Here is a 16291-nt window from a genome sequence, read left to right as displayed (position 1 = left end):
CAATGCGTGTTGGCAACTGCGCATACGTTGTGATTGCGACACATGTGATAAGCGACGGATTGAAAGTGAAAATGAGGGTGGTTGAATTTGTAGTGAGGCGTGCGGATCCACCGTCTCCATCGCAGAATATCTTGCTTTGGTTTATTTTGTTTGTGTGTCTATATATAGATGTGCAAGTGGCATAGTAAATGGCATGCACTAAAGATAGGAGTGTAGCGCTCGCGATTAATATGGAAAAATGTTGATGTGTGGACTATGGAGGGTGGTGGATGACTACTTTTTCCTTTCCATTCTCGCGTCACAATAAGAGAATATGCGTACAACGACGCATTATCAGAAGCACCATATACACATACGGCTTTATTTATTGTAGTATATTGTAGATACAAATAAAATAAATAGCGAAGAGTGCAAGTTCGCCTTTTTAACTCACACTCAATTCCGGAGCCAGTCAGTGCGACGGCAAACATAAAAGCCATTAAACACGAATTCCATCTGTTGTTCTGTGTGTGCGCGACACATTTTATATTTTTCGTTTTTCTCAAAAGTTAGTTTGGTTCGGAAAATAAAATTAGTGTCGTCGTGAATGATTCATTTGAAGTGGACTTTCCCATTAAAATAATAAGGTATAATTTAAATTATAAATTATTTATTTGATAGTCTTGAGGAAATAGTTTTGAACGGGAGACAAGTGAAAAACAAGTGGCAGACAGAGGTAGCATAATGTTGGTCAGCCGCTTTGTTCGGGAAAAAAAGTGAAAGTTTTTCCACAAAATGAAATCACCACTTTTTCTATCTCTTTCAATGTCGAAATTCTGGTGAAATTTAAACGGCACTGATTCCGATTTTATTACATGTCTGCTATTTTTATTGATTTATTGCGATTCATACACATCGTCATCAGTGCAATGACCTTTAGCTCATTATTTTTGTTCATTGCTTCTGCTTCTAACGATCCAATTAGTAATTCGAATTGCATTGAAATCACTTCAATTGCATTAATCTCTTATCAAAAGATTATCATAAATTTTCGTCCTTTCTTCGCCGATTTACATTCAAGTATTTATTGGTTTGCATCTTTTTGAGCGGTGCGGGGGAGATTTCGATTAAAATATTCAAATGTGAATCCATTGTTTGGTGTAACATTCTTCATACGGTTGGCACTAAAATAAATACGAACGCAGGGGATGAGAGCTATAATTATCCATTTGTATTGTATGGCGACAGTCAATGGCAACGTTATTGTTGTCGTCGTTGTTGTTTTTATTAGGCATTGGTGTGTACATGTTCTCGGTAAATTTCCCTTTGTTTGCGGTGTGCAAGAGAGTGTGCGGAGTAGGGGAGCGCCAATATGTTTGGTCAGCTCATTTCATCAAAATTGAACTTGGTAAAAATCGAGATAGAAATCGAATGTATGAGATAGAGAGTGCCGCTGATTCGAGGTGAATAGCCGCCATGCGTCAGATTTGTAAAAAATGAACAAAAAAAAACCCACAACAAAGTTGATAGGATTTTTGATGAAAGCAAAAGTTATGCTGAAATCTGTGTATTGTACACTTTTATTTATTCAATTGACGCTCAAAAATATGTACGCGCACGAATGTGTGAGTGCACTTGTGTCGCATGCATATTGATTGTGCACCGTGTGCATGAGACAACACACAGAAAAACCAATTGCGACTCCGAAAAGGTAAACAATCGCCAATCTGCGGCGCACTTACACTTACACATATTACGTTTACAAGGGAAATAGAAAGCGCATCGTATTTGTCGGAAAAATCCACCCCAAAAAAACGAACGGATCGAATCGTAACGTAAAAACATGCTCCGCACGCGTTTTCAACAAAAACCAACATAAACATTATTACCGCCTGTTTTCACCGAATAGCTTCGCTAATGAATTCAAATGAGATAAAAACAAAATTTAGTCGGCTTTCAAATATGAGCGGTGAAGCGTATCGCGACATAAAACAGTTTTTTTTTTGCATAAATTCTCAATACACTAAAAACGACCGGAGGTAATTGCATTAATTTTTTGTTTAAACGTCACACATTTTTTTTCGCGATTAAACCACACATGAAATTTGAGTTACTGCAGAAATGTTTAAATTTGTTAATCGAAGCGAGAAACATATTTGTGTGTATTAGAACAACTATGTGATAATTAGTATCAATCGTTTTTTGACACATGAATTGAGATATGTATTAACAAGTGTGAGTTGACCCAAAAACGAAAGACGTGGTGCATTGAATTAAATGCTCAGACATCCCTCAGCAATATTTTATCCATATTTATAATTTAAATTTGAGAAAATCGGATTTTTCAAGTTTTTCGGTGTACCGATTCGATGTGTCAATTTTGTTTAAATCGACGGTGACTGTGCATTCGCATGTGAATTTCAAATGAAGCATTTTATTGATGTAAATTGCGTGTTTTAATACACTAAAGATTTATTGAAGGCGATAAAGAACGAGCAATAAAGAAGAAGTCATGCAACGGTGTCATTTATCGATTTAATCACATTGCAATAAGATTCGTGCGTTGAAAATTTCAGTTTATTTACCAAAAAATTCTAAGGTTATAGTGAGTCATAGCGTGTATGCGTTTGTGGTTGTCTTTCGATTAACGGTTGTTTTCTACCTCAAAAAATGTCAAGTTAAATTTGATGAATGTCAAATTGATTTTTTTTGCTTCAAAACTTATAATCCGTGACCTTTTTTCAACATTACAGATAGATTGGTGGAATCAAAATAAAATTAAGGCGTTTTTTATGGAATCGTGAATTTTAACGTTATCAAAATGAATTTTTCGCCCTTTGGTAATCCATTTTCGGCTTCGATATCTGGAATTCATCAGTTTGCAGCTGGTGCTCAAGTAAGAACAATTGTTATAATTGTTTTATCAATTTTTTTTAATTATCAACTTTTTAATTGCAAAATGTTTTTTTCTTTTGCTCTAGGATTCATCGAATCGTTATCACAATGGCTCGGCCGCATCGAATGTCTCGAATATGAATCATTGCACTCAATCCAATGTGCCCATATTGTCAAAATTTCGCGGTGATGATAATTTGAGTGCAAATGCCATGCATAAATATAATGGACACAATAATTCGAATATAAGCAATAATCCTTATCAATCGAATGTGCCCACATTCACGCAAACGGCGCATTTACATGCGAACAATGATGATAAGCAACGATTGCCCAATTCATATCAACCGTCCAATGCATCGAATGCGCAAGTACATCAGTCGTCAGAAATAACACCAGATATTTGTAGTGCACTTTTAAATCAGCAGACCGACGCCAAGAGAGGTAAGTGTTCGATACTGATTTTTAATTTTATTTGATAAAATTATCATCGGAGTGTTTCTGTATTCATTAGTGTTGCAAAATGTGAATTCTGGTTGGCAATCTTTGACACCAAGTTCAGCTGTTGTTGCTGATTATCTATCACATTTACCGGCCAGCACACTACCCCTGTCGTTGCATCACTTTCTGAAATATTCGGCCGAAAGTATTAAAAAGGAATCGCAAAACCAGCTATCGGTAAGATTCAACATCCATATGTCGAACAAAAAAAATCGGTGTGAAAAATGTTCATAAGAATCGTTCTGCTTTTTTACATTGTAGAACATCGACATGGCCCATGCACAAGGATTGGGTTTGAATTCATTAAGCTCAAGTCTTCTGTCAAATGCAGCCATTCTTAATCAAAATCAACAAAATCACATGATACCGTCACAACAACAACAACACCACTCCATTCCACCTCAAATTCCAACGTCACAACAGCAACATTCGCACCCCAACGGCGCAAGCTCAGGAAATAATAATTTGATTCAAACATCTTCAGCAAATGTGAACCAAACGCATAGTCTTACGAACAATACAAATGGGTCCAATGGTATGAATAACAGCAATGAACTGAATGCCAACAATAATACATCGTCGAAGGCGGCAACAACCACGGCACCCACGAAGAAAAAGAAGAAGAAGAAACCACCGAAAGAGAAAAAACCACGACCAAAACCCGGAGAAATTCGACTAACAACCGCACTTGACGGCTCAACTTTGTACGGGTGTCCAGAGTGCCACATGGTTTACCCCGAACGCGGTCTTCTTGAAGAGCATTTGGTTGGACATAATTTGGAACGAAGGTAGATTTTTTTATTTCCACTGTGATTAGGCTCAGCCTATTCTAACGACAAATCTATTTCGCCATTTAGGTTCATTTGCGACATTTGCAATGCAGCACTAAAACGAAAAGACCACTTAACTCGACACAAACAAAGTCACAACGAAGAGCGGCCGTTTGTTTGTACGGTGTGCATGAAGGCATTTAAGCGCAAAGAACAACTTACATTACATTTCGTCATTCATTCCGGTGAAAAGAAACACGTGTGTCAGGAATGCGGAAAAGGTTAATTTGAATATTGATTGAAACTTTGAAGTATCAAAAATTTAATGAAATTTCATTCACAGGCTTCTATCGAAAGGACCATCTTCGTAAGCACACCAAAGTAAGCGAACATTTGTTGATTCTTATATTCATAGCTAATTTTGTTTCTCTCTCCCCCCGACCATAGTCACATATAGCTAGACGCGTGAAAGCTGAACTAAGCCAGTCAAATCAATCACCGAATCTACTTGCAGCGCAGCAACTTCAAAATCAGGGATTGACACCACATCAATTGCAATTGCAACAAAACACCACCACATTCAGTTAGAAGTCTTCGAAGTGGCTACATTTTCTACATCATATTATCATATATTCATTGGCATTTTTAGTCGAACTATAACATAGATTTAACTTTCATTTCATTCTTTAATTCGGGGCCTCTTTTATCACAACACTCAAATCGAGTATATTTCTTATGACGAACGAAAAATGATAAAATTGGCACCAATTTCATTCATCAGCATCGGGACTCTTTTGCAATTCTAAATAATTGTTCGATAACAAAAGGCTAATTTTCTTTGTGTATCTCAAGTGAACTTGAATGGTTCCCTCAACTTTAAGTAGTTTATTGAAAACATAATTTATTCCGTTTGATGTATTAAACTAGAGAGAAAGATATTCTGTATATATTAAGCCGAGAAAACGAAGCGCATACATATTTGCGTCGAAACAAAACAAAAATTAAGTGACTAAAATTTAATCGGAAATTGTAGTCTTTCAATTAAATTTGAACAAATAACAACTGTTTTAACATTTACATCTTCACACAAAGTCGGTATTTGACCGAAAATTGGTTGCAATTCAACTTCAGATTATTTTCGATGAAAATGAACAAAGAATATTTCATCAAGTTTTTTAAGTACGACAAATATTGACAGAATATCATTATAAAATTTCTTGTGAATCTTTTGTAAAATATGAATATTTGCCATATTTTTGTAAATCTACAAATTTCACAGTGAACCTTTCTCTCTACTGTATTTGAGTATAGCTTTTGTAAGATTTCATATTTACTCTTTTTTCAGTAAAAAAAAATTTTTTCATTCAGCGCCGAAAATTTAGCTCAAGCACTAAAATGAACTAAATGAACATAAAACAAATAACAACAAAAAAAACACTAAAAATCGTGGAAAATCTCAGTGATTGTGGTTTTTATATTTGTCATGAAAAAAAAAATTAAACGTACTATATATTTCGAGAAATATTGTATTTTTTTAACTTCTTCCTTTGAAATAATGGCAGTAAATCTTCTAAAGGTAAACAATCTTCTTTTTAAGCATTCCAAAGAAGATTTATTGAATTTGGCATATAAAAGTATTTATTTTTTTTAATGAGTTTCAATTTTGTGATTGAATACATTGATGCATTCGATTAATTTGAAAAGTAAAAGGAGTACATTTTATTTGTGAACGGTTACAGTGTGAAGACCACGGATAAGTTCATCGGATTGTTTCAAGTTGACAATGTTGCTCAATCGTTTGACACGAAGTTTGGCCCAAATCGAGTAGTTGGTGATGCCTAAGATTTGTGCGGCATTGAGAGCAGCTGCTTCTGGATAAATGACAGTTCCGCATCCCAAACCGGATGGAACATTCAATGATGACCAAATGTCAATGTTAACATTGTCGCTTTTGACTGGTGGACAATTGATAACGGGATAGTCTGTATTTCCGGACAGAACTGGTCCTAAACCATTTGATCGGCCGGCCACAGCAATGAATACCAAATTATTGAAAAGACTTTCGTATTCACGAAGAATTTGAATTGTATCTTGTGTACTTTTATGTGCCGATGTGACACGCAATTCAACATTTAAGCCAAGACTTTTGCAACATTTGGCGATTTTCTCGCAGTGTTCAGTATCAGATGGGCTACCCATCAGAATGACAACAAGGTGATCATTTGGTGGAACGATGTTGTCCAATTGTTCGGAGATCCATTCGAAGTTCCGTTTGACCGTTTCCAAATCATCTTGAGTGACTGTGGTCAAATTACGATACACTTGTTTGTCAACCATCAAACGTTTGTCGCCTGCTGGCCAGAGACGCCATGAATCTGAATCGATCACATCAGCCAAGAGAATTTGTCCTTGTTCATCGACACCGAATTCGATTTTCATGTCAATCAATGCACATTTACGGTAGGCCCATGCTTTTTCGAGAATTTCGAACACAACGATTGTGGTCTCGCGCATAGTGTCAACCTCGCTGCGACCTAAGTATCGAATGAAAAATTACGGCATTAGAATTAATTGAAGACAGAAAAGGGGATCATGGAGAAAAATTGTTTCTCATTTTTAATGTGATCTTACCGATTTTACGGCCATTGAACTCGAAACCAGCCGTAATGATTTCCTCTTCAGTCCATTGTGGATCGTGATTTGCATCATCCTTGAAGAAGGTCTCTTGTTTTGGTGGTGCAAAACTTTCGGGCACAAAAAGTAAAAAAATGTAAATACATTTTTAACTTAATTCCAATAAATTGTTTATTTATTTATAAATAAAATAATCAAAATCCCGTTATTGTTCAAAATTATCATGCTTTGAAAAAAACAGAGTCGTTATTGAAAACAACAAGTGATTTAACCTACCGATAACCTTCTTTAACCGATGGATAACGTTTACAGAATGATCCAGTTGCTAGGCGACGACAAACCCATTCAATTGGGATCATTTCACATTTGCGTGCAACAAAAGCGGTTGGTGACACCTGGCTTACGTAGGCAGTTTTCATTCCGGCTTCATTCAAAATGGAGAAAACTTTGCCATTGGTTGCATTCGAAATAGCCGCTTTTCCCGCCAAATCGTGTTTCTTAACACCATCACCGGCTGTGATACGATCCTTATTCAAAAGCAAACAAAGACCAGTATTGTTTGGCAAATCGTAGACAGCCTTTGTCTTTCCTTCGATAATCACTTTGCCCAATTTATATCCGTTAACTGTAAATAAATTCGAAAACGCAGAAATTTAATCAGTTCAGACAGAAATAAAACAAAATTCAAATCAGATAATAATGACAATAAATGAAATCATAAATAATATTCAATTCAAAAATAGATTGATTTCAAAATCGACTTACTTTCAGTTGGAGCTGACATGTTGATGCGTTGTAGTTATTGATACTGTAATTGAAAATAAAATACGAGATTATAAGTGTCGAATGCTTCTCTAGTTTGCAGGGAATCGGAGGTGAAATATTATATAAACAATAACATGGACTGATAATGGGACCCCATCGTTGTTGCCTATTTATTTATTTATTGCTACAAAAGTTTTGGAAAAAAACAATAACAACAGCCATCGTTATTGATATGGAAAAGCACTCGGAATTTTTTTTCTGCTGGAAATTTAAATAAAATATAGCAAATATGAAGCGCAGTAAAGAGGTCATCATTTAATCAATCCGGGTATCATGTGGGGTCTTGCAAAATATTGATTGCAAACAGACCAACCAAGAAGAAAAACATGATAAAAGAAAAAAAGATGCGAAAAGTAGGAAAAAAACACACATATAGTTATTGTTTTTCATTTACGTAAAAAAATCAAATAACAAAAATATTTATGAGCTTGGTGAGTACGTAATCGCACGTATTTGGGCTATCGCTTTGCTTGTGACAAAAATATAAAATACCGATGGGTGAGTGATATTGGACAGGATTCGAAAACAGTAAACTTTGATTATCGCATTTTGAATATAAACAGAAGATATTCATCAAATTTTCAATGGAATTTAACGACTCGAGAAATTGCAAATCTTACCGAAAAAAGTTGTTTATCACCAGTGTACTCAATAACTTATTATAATTTTACGAGTGTCGATTTTATTTTCAAATTTCAAAGATTGTAAATGATGTTTTAAAATGTATATTTCCGTACATAGATTAAGATACGTTGAAAAGAAGCTATGTCTTGAGTTTTGTATTCGAAGAGAATTGAACGCTCTTTGAAAAATGCATGTCCTCGTTGATTAAATGATAAATCGTTCATTTTTAATGGGAACCAAGTTCAAATTTCATCTAATCAATCGACAATATTTTAATTAATCCGTTCATTTGCAATGACATTGCTGAAGTTTGCGGAAAAAATCAGCACCGAAAATGTTTTTCAACAGATTAATTGATTCCTGTTTGCATGATTTGTATGTTTGTGTGTGTGTTCCGTAGCAATTTTGACGTTCGTTTATAACGTCACTTCTGTTCGAGTAACGCCGAGATAGAGTGTGGCAACTGTGATAGCGCTAGTCTATTTACTTGTTGATCGAATACCTTCTTCGCGAAATGGTTCAAAAGGTTATCACAGCAGTAATATGAAGGTGACCATTTAGAAGAGAAACGGAATGATTGAGCCGCTTTCGAATGCTGTCATCAAATTCCAATGAAATGATAAGACGACGGCATCAACGTTCCAATTCTGTGTGCATTGGAATGGCATATATGTATTTTCGAGGCGAGACAAAATCGATCAAAAATTGAAATCAGGACATATACGCGATTACAATGATTGTCATTGTAATTTTAAAATTGGATTTTGTAAATTTTCAATGGGATTGCATCAATAATCTAATAAAAACGATAATGGAAAAAATGTCTTACCTTTTTTTTCCCAAAAATCAAATAAAAATGTCTGAAGACACCGTAAGTTACGCACTGAGAGTGAATAATAAAAGTCGCGTGTTAAACGAATCACTTTACAAAGGAAACTAATGTATATGATACGAACGAAATATCGTAGGCAACAAAACGAATATATTTACTGTCAAAATCCGTATAAGCCGAATCATTTATATACATGCTCCATGGATGTGCGTACTGTCGTAAAGATACTGTACTGTGTCTGTGTGCATTGATCAATGTTGTTGTTCTTGTTTGTGTTTCAATGAAGCTTTGTTTCTTTTTCTGCTCAACCACCGTATACAATAGATGCGTCAAAAATACTAAGATGAATTTTAAGAGGCGAATCTGTGCTGAAATGTGATGAAGGTTCATATTGATGACACTCAATATTTTTTTGCACAAGTTATTTCTTCACTTTTCTTTGTCGTTTGCACCTCATTTCGCTGTTTAGCAGCATTGAAGATGGCAGCACGTGCATACACATAATAAATTATCAATTATCACTAACGAATGCTGGACGAAGAACAAATGTGACGACACATATGCGATGTATTGTTGTTGTTGATTATGCGATGCCGCATGCGTATTTGTGTTAGTCTGAGTATGGTGTGCGCAACGATGTAAGAAAACGATAACAACAACAACAAAATCGAAATTCAGCACATGCACGCGAAAGAGACGAAAGGAGTGTGATCGGTAAAAGGAGTAAAACGTTGCTTGTTTATCAGAGCCACGCGAGGATTTTTCATGATGAATTAACATGTGGTTTTTTTATTCACATTCGATGAAAATTACTGACATTTTTTTTTGAAACTTTGCTAATTGTTCCGCATTCGATTGAAATATTTCAGCATATATTTTTTGTATGCACACAGCAAACCCATTTGATCCCTTCGCATAGTGCTTAACGACGCAAATAAAAGTGTGTATATGGAGTAATAAACGGTATCACGTGGTAGACTTTATGTAAAATATGCTGATTACACAAACCAAACAAGTTTCATTCGAAAATTTGACAAAAATTCTGAAGGTAACAACGCACATGAAGACGAAAAAAGACACAATCGCAATCATTCAATAACCAAAAAAATAAATGCGAACCATCGACGTAGGTATATTTTTTTGTTTATTCTGTCGTTTTTTTTGTTGTCTATTTAGTTTTGTGCTGTTTTGTTGGAATCCAGTAAATCAATGCTGTGTGAGGCTCGTCATTTGCTAACGTCTTGTTGTCTTTCTCTCTGTTTCTCCGTCTCATGCGGTCTTCGTTTCTTTTTTATGTTCAGCATATAGTCGTATATCATAGTATGAACAATTTTAGTGTGATAATCGCTTTTGCTCCGGCTGTGTCGCATATAATTTTGATCTGTATTAGTGCTGTACGATTTTTTTTCTTTGATCTGATTACGTCGAAATTGAATATGTTATAAATTGAAACAATCATTTGCTTCTATCGACACACGAAAAAAGTTATTTGTAATACATACACACGCATTATTCGCAAGAGTGTACAGGACATAAATTAGATTCAACGTTTGTGTACCCATTCAATTCATCCGAATTGAATGAAGTGTTCAGTGATCGCGAGCCGAACCTGTTTTTTTATTCAACACTTGATCAATTTAAATATATTTAAAATACAGTGAAAGTTGAGCAACATAGATAATTTTTTTTTATTGAAAATTGAATTTTAGCCAGTAAAAGAACTCTACGGCAGTAAACGTCAAGTGTTACAGCATATTTTTGTCAAAGGTAAATCATATGTCATTTTAATTTACACGTTTAAAATTAATGTTGTTTGGCGATAAGTTGTGAGAATTATTTACGCAAATAGCATCGTTTTTGGGTTGAGTTTTTAAGTACTTCAGTCTAAATTGATTCAATTCATCTAATCCAACCAGCAGTATGAATCTAAGAAGAATTTAAGTTGTGGTGTGAAAAACAATTTGCGAAAAAAAAATCACTAAAGCAAACTAGAAAAGAGTCCCTGGGATTCTTTGGCATTTTATTGCTGAACTATGACATATTTTAAGTGCGTCGCTTATCGTTTTTCGATGTAAAATTGAGTTCAATATTAATGAAGTCATTAAGTTTGTTAGTTTTTGATTTGGCGTCCTACAATTGAAGATGGGTGGCTTTTGCCAGCAATTTTTTCATTTCATGTGACATTTTCTTTGCATTATCGTCGCGTCAATGTATCTGCATTCGAAAGAGCATTTGTTTAGTGTAATTGGAGCACTTCATATTTGATAACCTCCCAATTTGCACGATATTGTTGCCATATATTCTCATTAAAAAGATTATTATGATCGTAAAAGTTGTGTATGCTCAGCGTTGACATTGATTGTCAGTTGATGCTGCTAATATTTCAGTTTTTTTCTTTCCTTCATTCAAATGTGATTGCACGATAAATGAATGAAATAAGCATAAGGACACGTGTTCAACCAAAACTAAAATATAAATATATCGACTATTTAATTTATTGAAGTCAGAAACGGTTCTGATAACCTTTTTCTTATGAGATCATATTCCATTCGATTTTATAGAAAAACGCGGCAAAATTCGATGCCAAAAATTGATAGAGTGCGTCGAGACGATTTCGTTAATAAATAACTCTAGTCCAAAAATTAAGCCTGAGGTGATGAACCAATGATAAGAATTGGCAACAAAATTTTTGATCGCTTCTTAATCAATCGCCTTGCGTCATATAATCGTTTTTTAATTTAAAAATTCATATCATCTGAACTTTGGGCCAACTATCGCTCGCATCAACACAAAATTTTAATTATTCAAATCGAATAAGCTACCGAAAAAAAGGCGAACGAAGCAAATTAAGTTGAAAGTTTTTTGTAAAGAGGTCCATTTAATTATGTTCTTGTATTTACTGATAACCCATAACATATATATTTGCATAATACCATACATAGCTCAAATACTTGCGTTTACTTGGTGATAAAGCACCGGTACGCATTTAATTCCAGTTTTGATAATTGTTACAATATTCGAATAAAAAATTCGATTTTTTTTTGTTTCACGTGAATGGCGTAATACATGCTGATAGGAAAAGATCTAAATGCCATGAATTTTGTCATCTAAGTACATATAAACACATCAGCTGATGCTCAAGTTTTGAATAAATTTTATCAGCATCAAAAAATTGATTAGAATGGAAGTAGCATGTGATATTCAAATGACGCACTTTGGGCGGTAATCCGTCAATAATATTTTGAGCGAGCCCTTATTTGTTTATATGGAATTGGGACAAACATCCGAATGTTTATCGATAATAATATATTGGCAATGGAAATAAACAGTTATATATAGATACGTAATCAGAAAATAATCATCGAACGTTCATTTTTGAATAACATCCGAGAGGCATTTTTGATGGTTTCTACTTTCTTTTATCTGCTTGCAAACGTGATCTTGCACGTATTCCAAATGGCGAGGTATCCCCAATAAACAAATCAACGGTAAACAATTATGATATCGATGTATTGATATCAGTAGTGCGACAGAAATGGGGAGATTTTCTGATGTATATGAAAACTTTGTCATCAAAAACCGCGTACTCATCTCATGACTTTTTATTTTCGTTGATGACGCCATTTTTAATTCAATTTCAACCCGACGTTTTTTAAAACGCAGTTTCTAGAAATGTTGACTGAAGAACACAAATAAAAATTGATTGTCAAAACTGATTAGCGATCATTCGTAATGTACATGGATTTCTCTCTTTATATGAAGTAAACATTCATAGTTTCAATTCCAAATATCTCTGGAATAGAATTTCCTAAACATAAATATTGTTGATGATAAAATGTGCTGAGCAAGATATCTTGCACCATAATAACAAGCCTGAATTTACCATTCGACATACGATGCCCGCCAGCTTTACTATATAAAATAGTAAACACATTCTTTGTCAATAGGACGAAACTAATTGCAATAATGGACGCAACGGAATTTTTTCCAAAGTATAAACATTCGTGATTGATAGTGGTGGGGGTTAAACTAAAAATTGGAAACAGCAAACTGCATACACTAACGGAAATTTCCAGTAATTGATAATTTCGAATCGGAAAAATATAAACATGAGCATACCGTATGACTATCACACATCACTCTAAAAAACTATAGAAAGTCGGAAACTTGTGTGTTGTTATTTGCCTTGCGACCGCCACGAAGATCGTATACACACGTTACAAAAACAAAAAACAAATCAATCGGGTGGAAAAAAAGTTGAACACAGAGAATAAAAACACACCATATCACGTATTCCGTTTCATTGACTCATAAACAAATCAGCTTGCGTTCTTATCGTCGCATATAAAATCAAATCATTCGCTTTGCTCGTCAATTCAAATTTAAACTTCGATTAGTGCTAAATGAAATTTTGATTTCGCTACATTTATTTAAATTTTCTCCTCGATTCAGATTGAAAAAATAAATTAAAATGGTGAAGAGAGAGTGTTTGGATGTGATGAAGGCACAGCCCAAATCACCCACATGTTTCATCTCATACGATCGAACGATGAACAGCACAGTGTCACCACCAGTTATGGCCAAAGAAATTGAACGCGTTGAGAGCTCAGTGACTGTGCGCAAAAATAAACGATTGGGACGAGGCGCTGTTAACTCAGGACTGACATGCGAATGCGGCGTTTTTGCAGCAATGGCCTGCGGAGAATGGCCAACACAACGTGTAAGTAGATAATTCTTGTTTCTTTTCGCGGATAATTTAAGTGATTTTTCTGAAGAAAATTCAAACAAAAAATTAAATCAAAAGACTCTATGGATCCACTTGTTCGTATTTATGTGATGAATATGTAATGGAACGAATAAAAATCAAAATAAAATAGATCGCCATCACCTTGAACTAATCACGAAAATGCACATTTTCAGATCGAAATTGCGCAAACGATTTGCTTAGGATTAGTCGCTTTACAACATCGTGGACAAGAATCGGCTGGAATTGTAACCAGCGAAGGAATATGTTCAAAGAATTTCAATGTCTACAAAGGAATGGGAATGATAAACACCATTTTCAACGATGATGCAATTCGAAAGCTAAAAGGAAACTTGGGAATCGGTCATACACGCTATTCAACGTCGGCCAGCTCAGAGGAAGTAAATTGTCAGCCATTCGTTGTACATACAGCGCATGGAGCGATGGCAGTCGCTCACAATGGTGAACTGGTGAATTGTGAAAGTTTGCGCCGGAACGTATTAGAGCGAGGAGTTGGTTTGTCTACACACAGTGATTCGGAATTGATCACTCAGGCATTGTGTTTGAATCCACCGGAAGGCGAGGATGATGGGCCAGATTGGCCAGCACGTATTAAGCATTTAATGACATTGGCTCCATTGTCATATTCATTGGTTATTATGATGAAAGATAAAATCTACGGTGTTCGTGATGCATATGGCAATCGACCCCTGTGTATTGGCAAAATTGTTCCGGTTGATTCGGGAAATCGTAAGTTCGAAAACTCTTCAAAAGTCTCGTTTCTTTTGATTAACAAATGTACACGTTTCGTATTATGCAGGCACAGTTGAAGAGGTTGATGCTGAAGGTTGGGTTATGTCATCAGAAAGCTGTGGTTTCTTATCAATTGGTGCACGATATGTGAGAGAGGTAAGGGTTCAGAGTCTCACTGGTTTTATTAGCTGACGCATGTCATTCATGTTTCTGATTTATTTTGTCGAATAGGTTGAACCGGGAGAAATTGTTGAAATCACAAAGCATGGTGTCAAACACATTGATATTGTTGAACGTCCAGAAGATCGCAAACTTTCTTTCTGCATTTTTGAATATGTGTACTTTGCACGTTCGGATTCAATTTTCGAAGGTCAAATGGTCTATTCAGTCCGAATGCAATGTGGCCGTCAATTAGCACGTGAGGCACTGGTTTCAGCTGATGTGGTCAGTTCAGTGCCAGAATCCGGTACAGCTGCCGCTCATGGATATGCTCGTGAATCGGGTCTTCATTTTGCTGAGGTATTGTGCAAAAATCGTTATGTGGGCCGTACATTTATTCAACCATCAAATCGTTTGCGTAAACTTGGTGTGGCCAAGAAATTCGGTGCATTGTCCGAAAATGTGGCCGGAAAACGATTGATTTTAATTGATGATTCAATTGTGCGAGGCAATACTATTGGTCCAATTATTAAACTGTTACGTGATGCTGGCGCATTGGAAGTTCACATTCGTATTGCCAGCCCGCCGCTTTTGCATCCATGCTATATGGGTATCAACATTCCAACTCGCGACGAACTCATCGCCAACAAATTGAAACCAGACGAATTGGCCAAATATGTTGGTGAGTTGCACTTCAATTTTTACACACATAAAACTGGTTTTTTCTCAACCAAACTGATTATTGATTTAAAAAATGAAATCTTTCTTATCGTTTTCATAACAGGCGCCGACAGTTTAGAATACTTGAGTGTTGCAGGACTGAAACGAGCGGTACAATACAATTTTTTCATTATATGTTTCCGATTATTTTCGATTATTTTCCGATTACTTATCGATTATTTTAAATTTTATTCTTTTCATTTGTGATTCTCCCCTTAGGTACAATACAATATGAAAACGAAGAATCGTGCGACGAGCGGTCATTGCACGGCGTGCTTGACGGGCGAGTACCCAGGTGGGGTGCCAGAAGAGCTGTCTTGGTAGAATGGAGCTTAATAGAGGCTTCGTTCGTAGAATGATAGTTGAATTTTCATACACACAAACATTAAGCAAACTTTGAGGCGGCTGTTGACTGTACGGCATAATTATTCAAAGCATTTCGATTTTAAGCAGAATAAATAGCAGACAATGATATAACTCAGCCATAAATTTAGATTTATACATTTTTATAAAACAAATTTATTATTTTAATTGGCTCTCCGAAATTTTGTCATAAGAATTTCATAGAATTATTATTATATAAAATGATTTCTGGACGGAATCGCATACATGCATATTAGATTATGAACAACATTTTTATATGAACTAGAACTAGATTGTAATTAGTGTAAGAAATATTATATTAAAAGTTTTTATTTGATTTTTTTTTATTAAAAGGAAATAGCTTTTTTTTCGAATGATGACCATGCACTAAATGTGTTTACTTATCTGTCGTTCAAAACGAGTTTTTCAATGAATCTGACTAATTTTCTCTATTCAATTAAAAAAGGCAATTTCATTATTCGCAATGTACTG

The 16291-nt window shown here is 35.1% G+C and overlaps 3 protein-coding genes across 5 annotated transcripts; 2 read left to right on the top strand and 1 right to left on the bottom strand.

Annotated features, from left to right (window-relative positions):
* Positions 1-467: 467 nt before the first annotated feature.
* LOC116341882 (transcription factor che-1-like) lies at positions 468-5667 on the top strand. 3 transcript variants are annotated; one of them, XM_031769215.1, is made up of 8 exons: positions 468-626; positions 2733-2875; positions 2961-3318; positions 3389-3552; positions 3637-4163; positions 4233-4426; positions 4489-4526; positions 4593-5667. In XM_031769215.1, the coding sequence occupies exons 2-8, from the start codon at positions 2801-2803 to the stop codon at positions 4731-4733; spliced, it is 1497 nt and encodes a 498-aa protein (XP_031625075.1). In that variant the 5' UTR covers positions 468-626; positions 2733-2800; the 3' UTR covers positions 4734-5667. The 3 variants fall into 3 exon arrangements, with proteins under 3 accessions (XP_031625075.1, XP_031625076.1, XP_031625077.1); XM_031769216.1 differs by lacking the exon at positions 468-626 and adding an exon at positions 1920-2018; XM_031769217.1 differs by lacking the exon at positions 468-626 and adding an exon at positions 2274-2537.
* Positions 5658-9230, bottom strand: LOC116341883 (multifunctional protein ADE2). The gene is made up of 5 exons (XM_031769218.1): positions 9058-9230; positions 7545-7587; positions 7056-7404; positions 6777-6889; positions 5658-6679 (listed from the first exon to the last, which is right to left on the bottom strand). The coding sequence occupies exons 2-5, from the start codon at positions 7561-7563 to the stop codon at positions 5865-5867; spliced, it is 1296 nt and encodes a 431-aa protein (XP_031625078.1). The 5' UTR covers positions 7564-7587; positions 9058-9230; the 3' UTR covers positions 5658-5864.
* A 1212-nt stretch (positions 9231-10442) lies between these two features.
* LOC116341978 (amidophosphoribosyltransferase) lies at positions 10443-16152 on the top strand. Its single transcript, XM_031769429.1, has 7 exons — positions 10443-10827; positions 13513-13780; positions 13981-14554; positions 14625-14713; positions 14789-15398; positions 15501-15547; positions 15656-16152. The coding sequence occupies exons 2-7, from the start codon at positions 13532-13534 to the stop codon at positions 15758-15760; spliced, it is 1674 nt and encodes a 557-aa protein (XP_031625289.1). The 5' UTR covers positions 10443-10827; positions 13513-13531; the 3' UTR covers positions 15761-16152.
* The last annotated feature ends 139 nt before the right edge of the window (positions 16153-16291 follow it).

Source organism: Contarinia nasturtii, unplaced genomic scaffold (assembly GCF_009176525.2).
Source record: "Contarinia nasturtii isolate CC-2019 unplaced genomic scaffold, AAFC_CNas_1.1 Cnas_scaffold_810, whole genome shotgun sequence".
Taxonomy (NCBI): domain Eukaryota; kingdom Metazoa; phylum Arthropoda; class Insecta; order Diptera; family Cecidomyiidae; genus Contarinia; species Contarinia nasturtii.
Note: the sequence above shows the minus strand (reverse complement) of the source record. Positions and strands in the feature narration are given on the sequence as shown.

Bases quoted from the DNA above. Each gene is read 5' to 3' on its own strand.
- LOC116341882 (XM_031769215.1), top strand. From the start codon at position 2,801: ATGAATTTTTCGCCCTTTGGTAATCCATTTTCGGCTTCGATATCTGGA. The intron at 4,427-4,488 runs GTTAATTTGAAT...TTTCATTCACAG, and splicing joins GTGTCAGGAATGCGGAAAAG to GCTTCTATCGAAAGGACCAT. The intron at 4,527-4,592 runs GTAAGCGAACAT...CCCCGACCATAG, and splicing joins ATCTTCGTAAGCACACCAAA to TCACATATAGCTAGACGCGT.
- LOC116341883 (XM_031769218.1), bottom strand. The intron at 6,890-7,055 runs GTAGGTTAAATC...TGTGCCCGAAAG, and splicing joins TCGGTTAAAGAAGGTTATCG to TTTTGCACCACCAAAACAAG. The intron at 6,680-6,776 runs GTAAGATCACAT...TTCGATACTTAG, and splicing joins GTTCAATGGCCGTAAAATCG to GTCGCAGCGAGGTTGACACT.
- LOC116341978 (XM_031769429.1), top strand. From the start codon at position 13,532: ATGGTGAAGAGAGAGTGTTTGGATGTGATGAAGGCACAGCCCAAATCA. The intron at 13,781-13,980 runs GTAAGTAGATAA...GCACATTTTCAG, and splicing joins GAGAATGGCCAACACAACGT to ATCGAAATTGCGCAAACGAT. The intron at 15,399-15,500 runs GTGAGTTGCACT...TTTTCATAACAG, and splicing joins CGAATTGGCCAAATATGTTG to GCGCCGACAGTTTAGAATAC.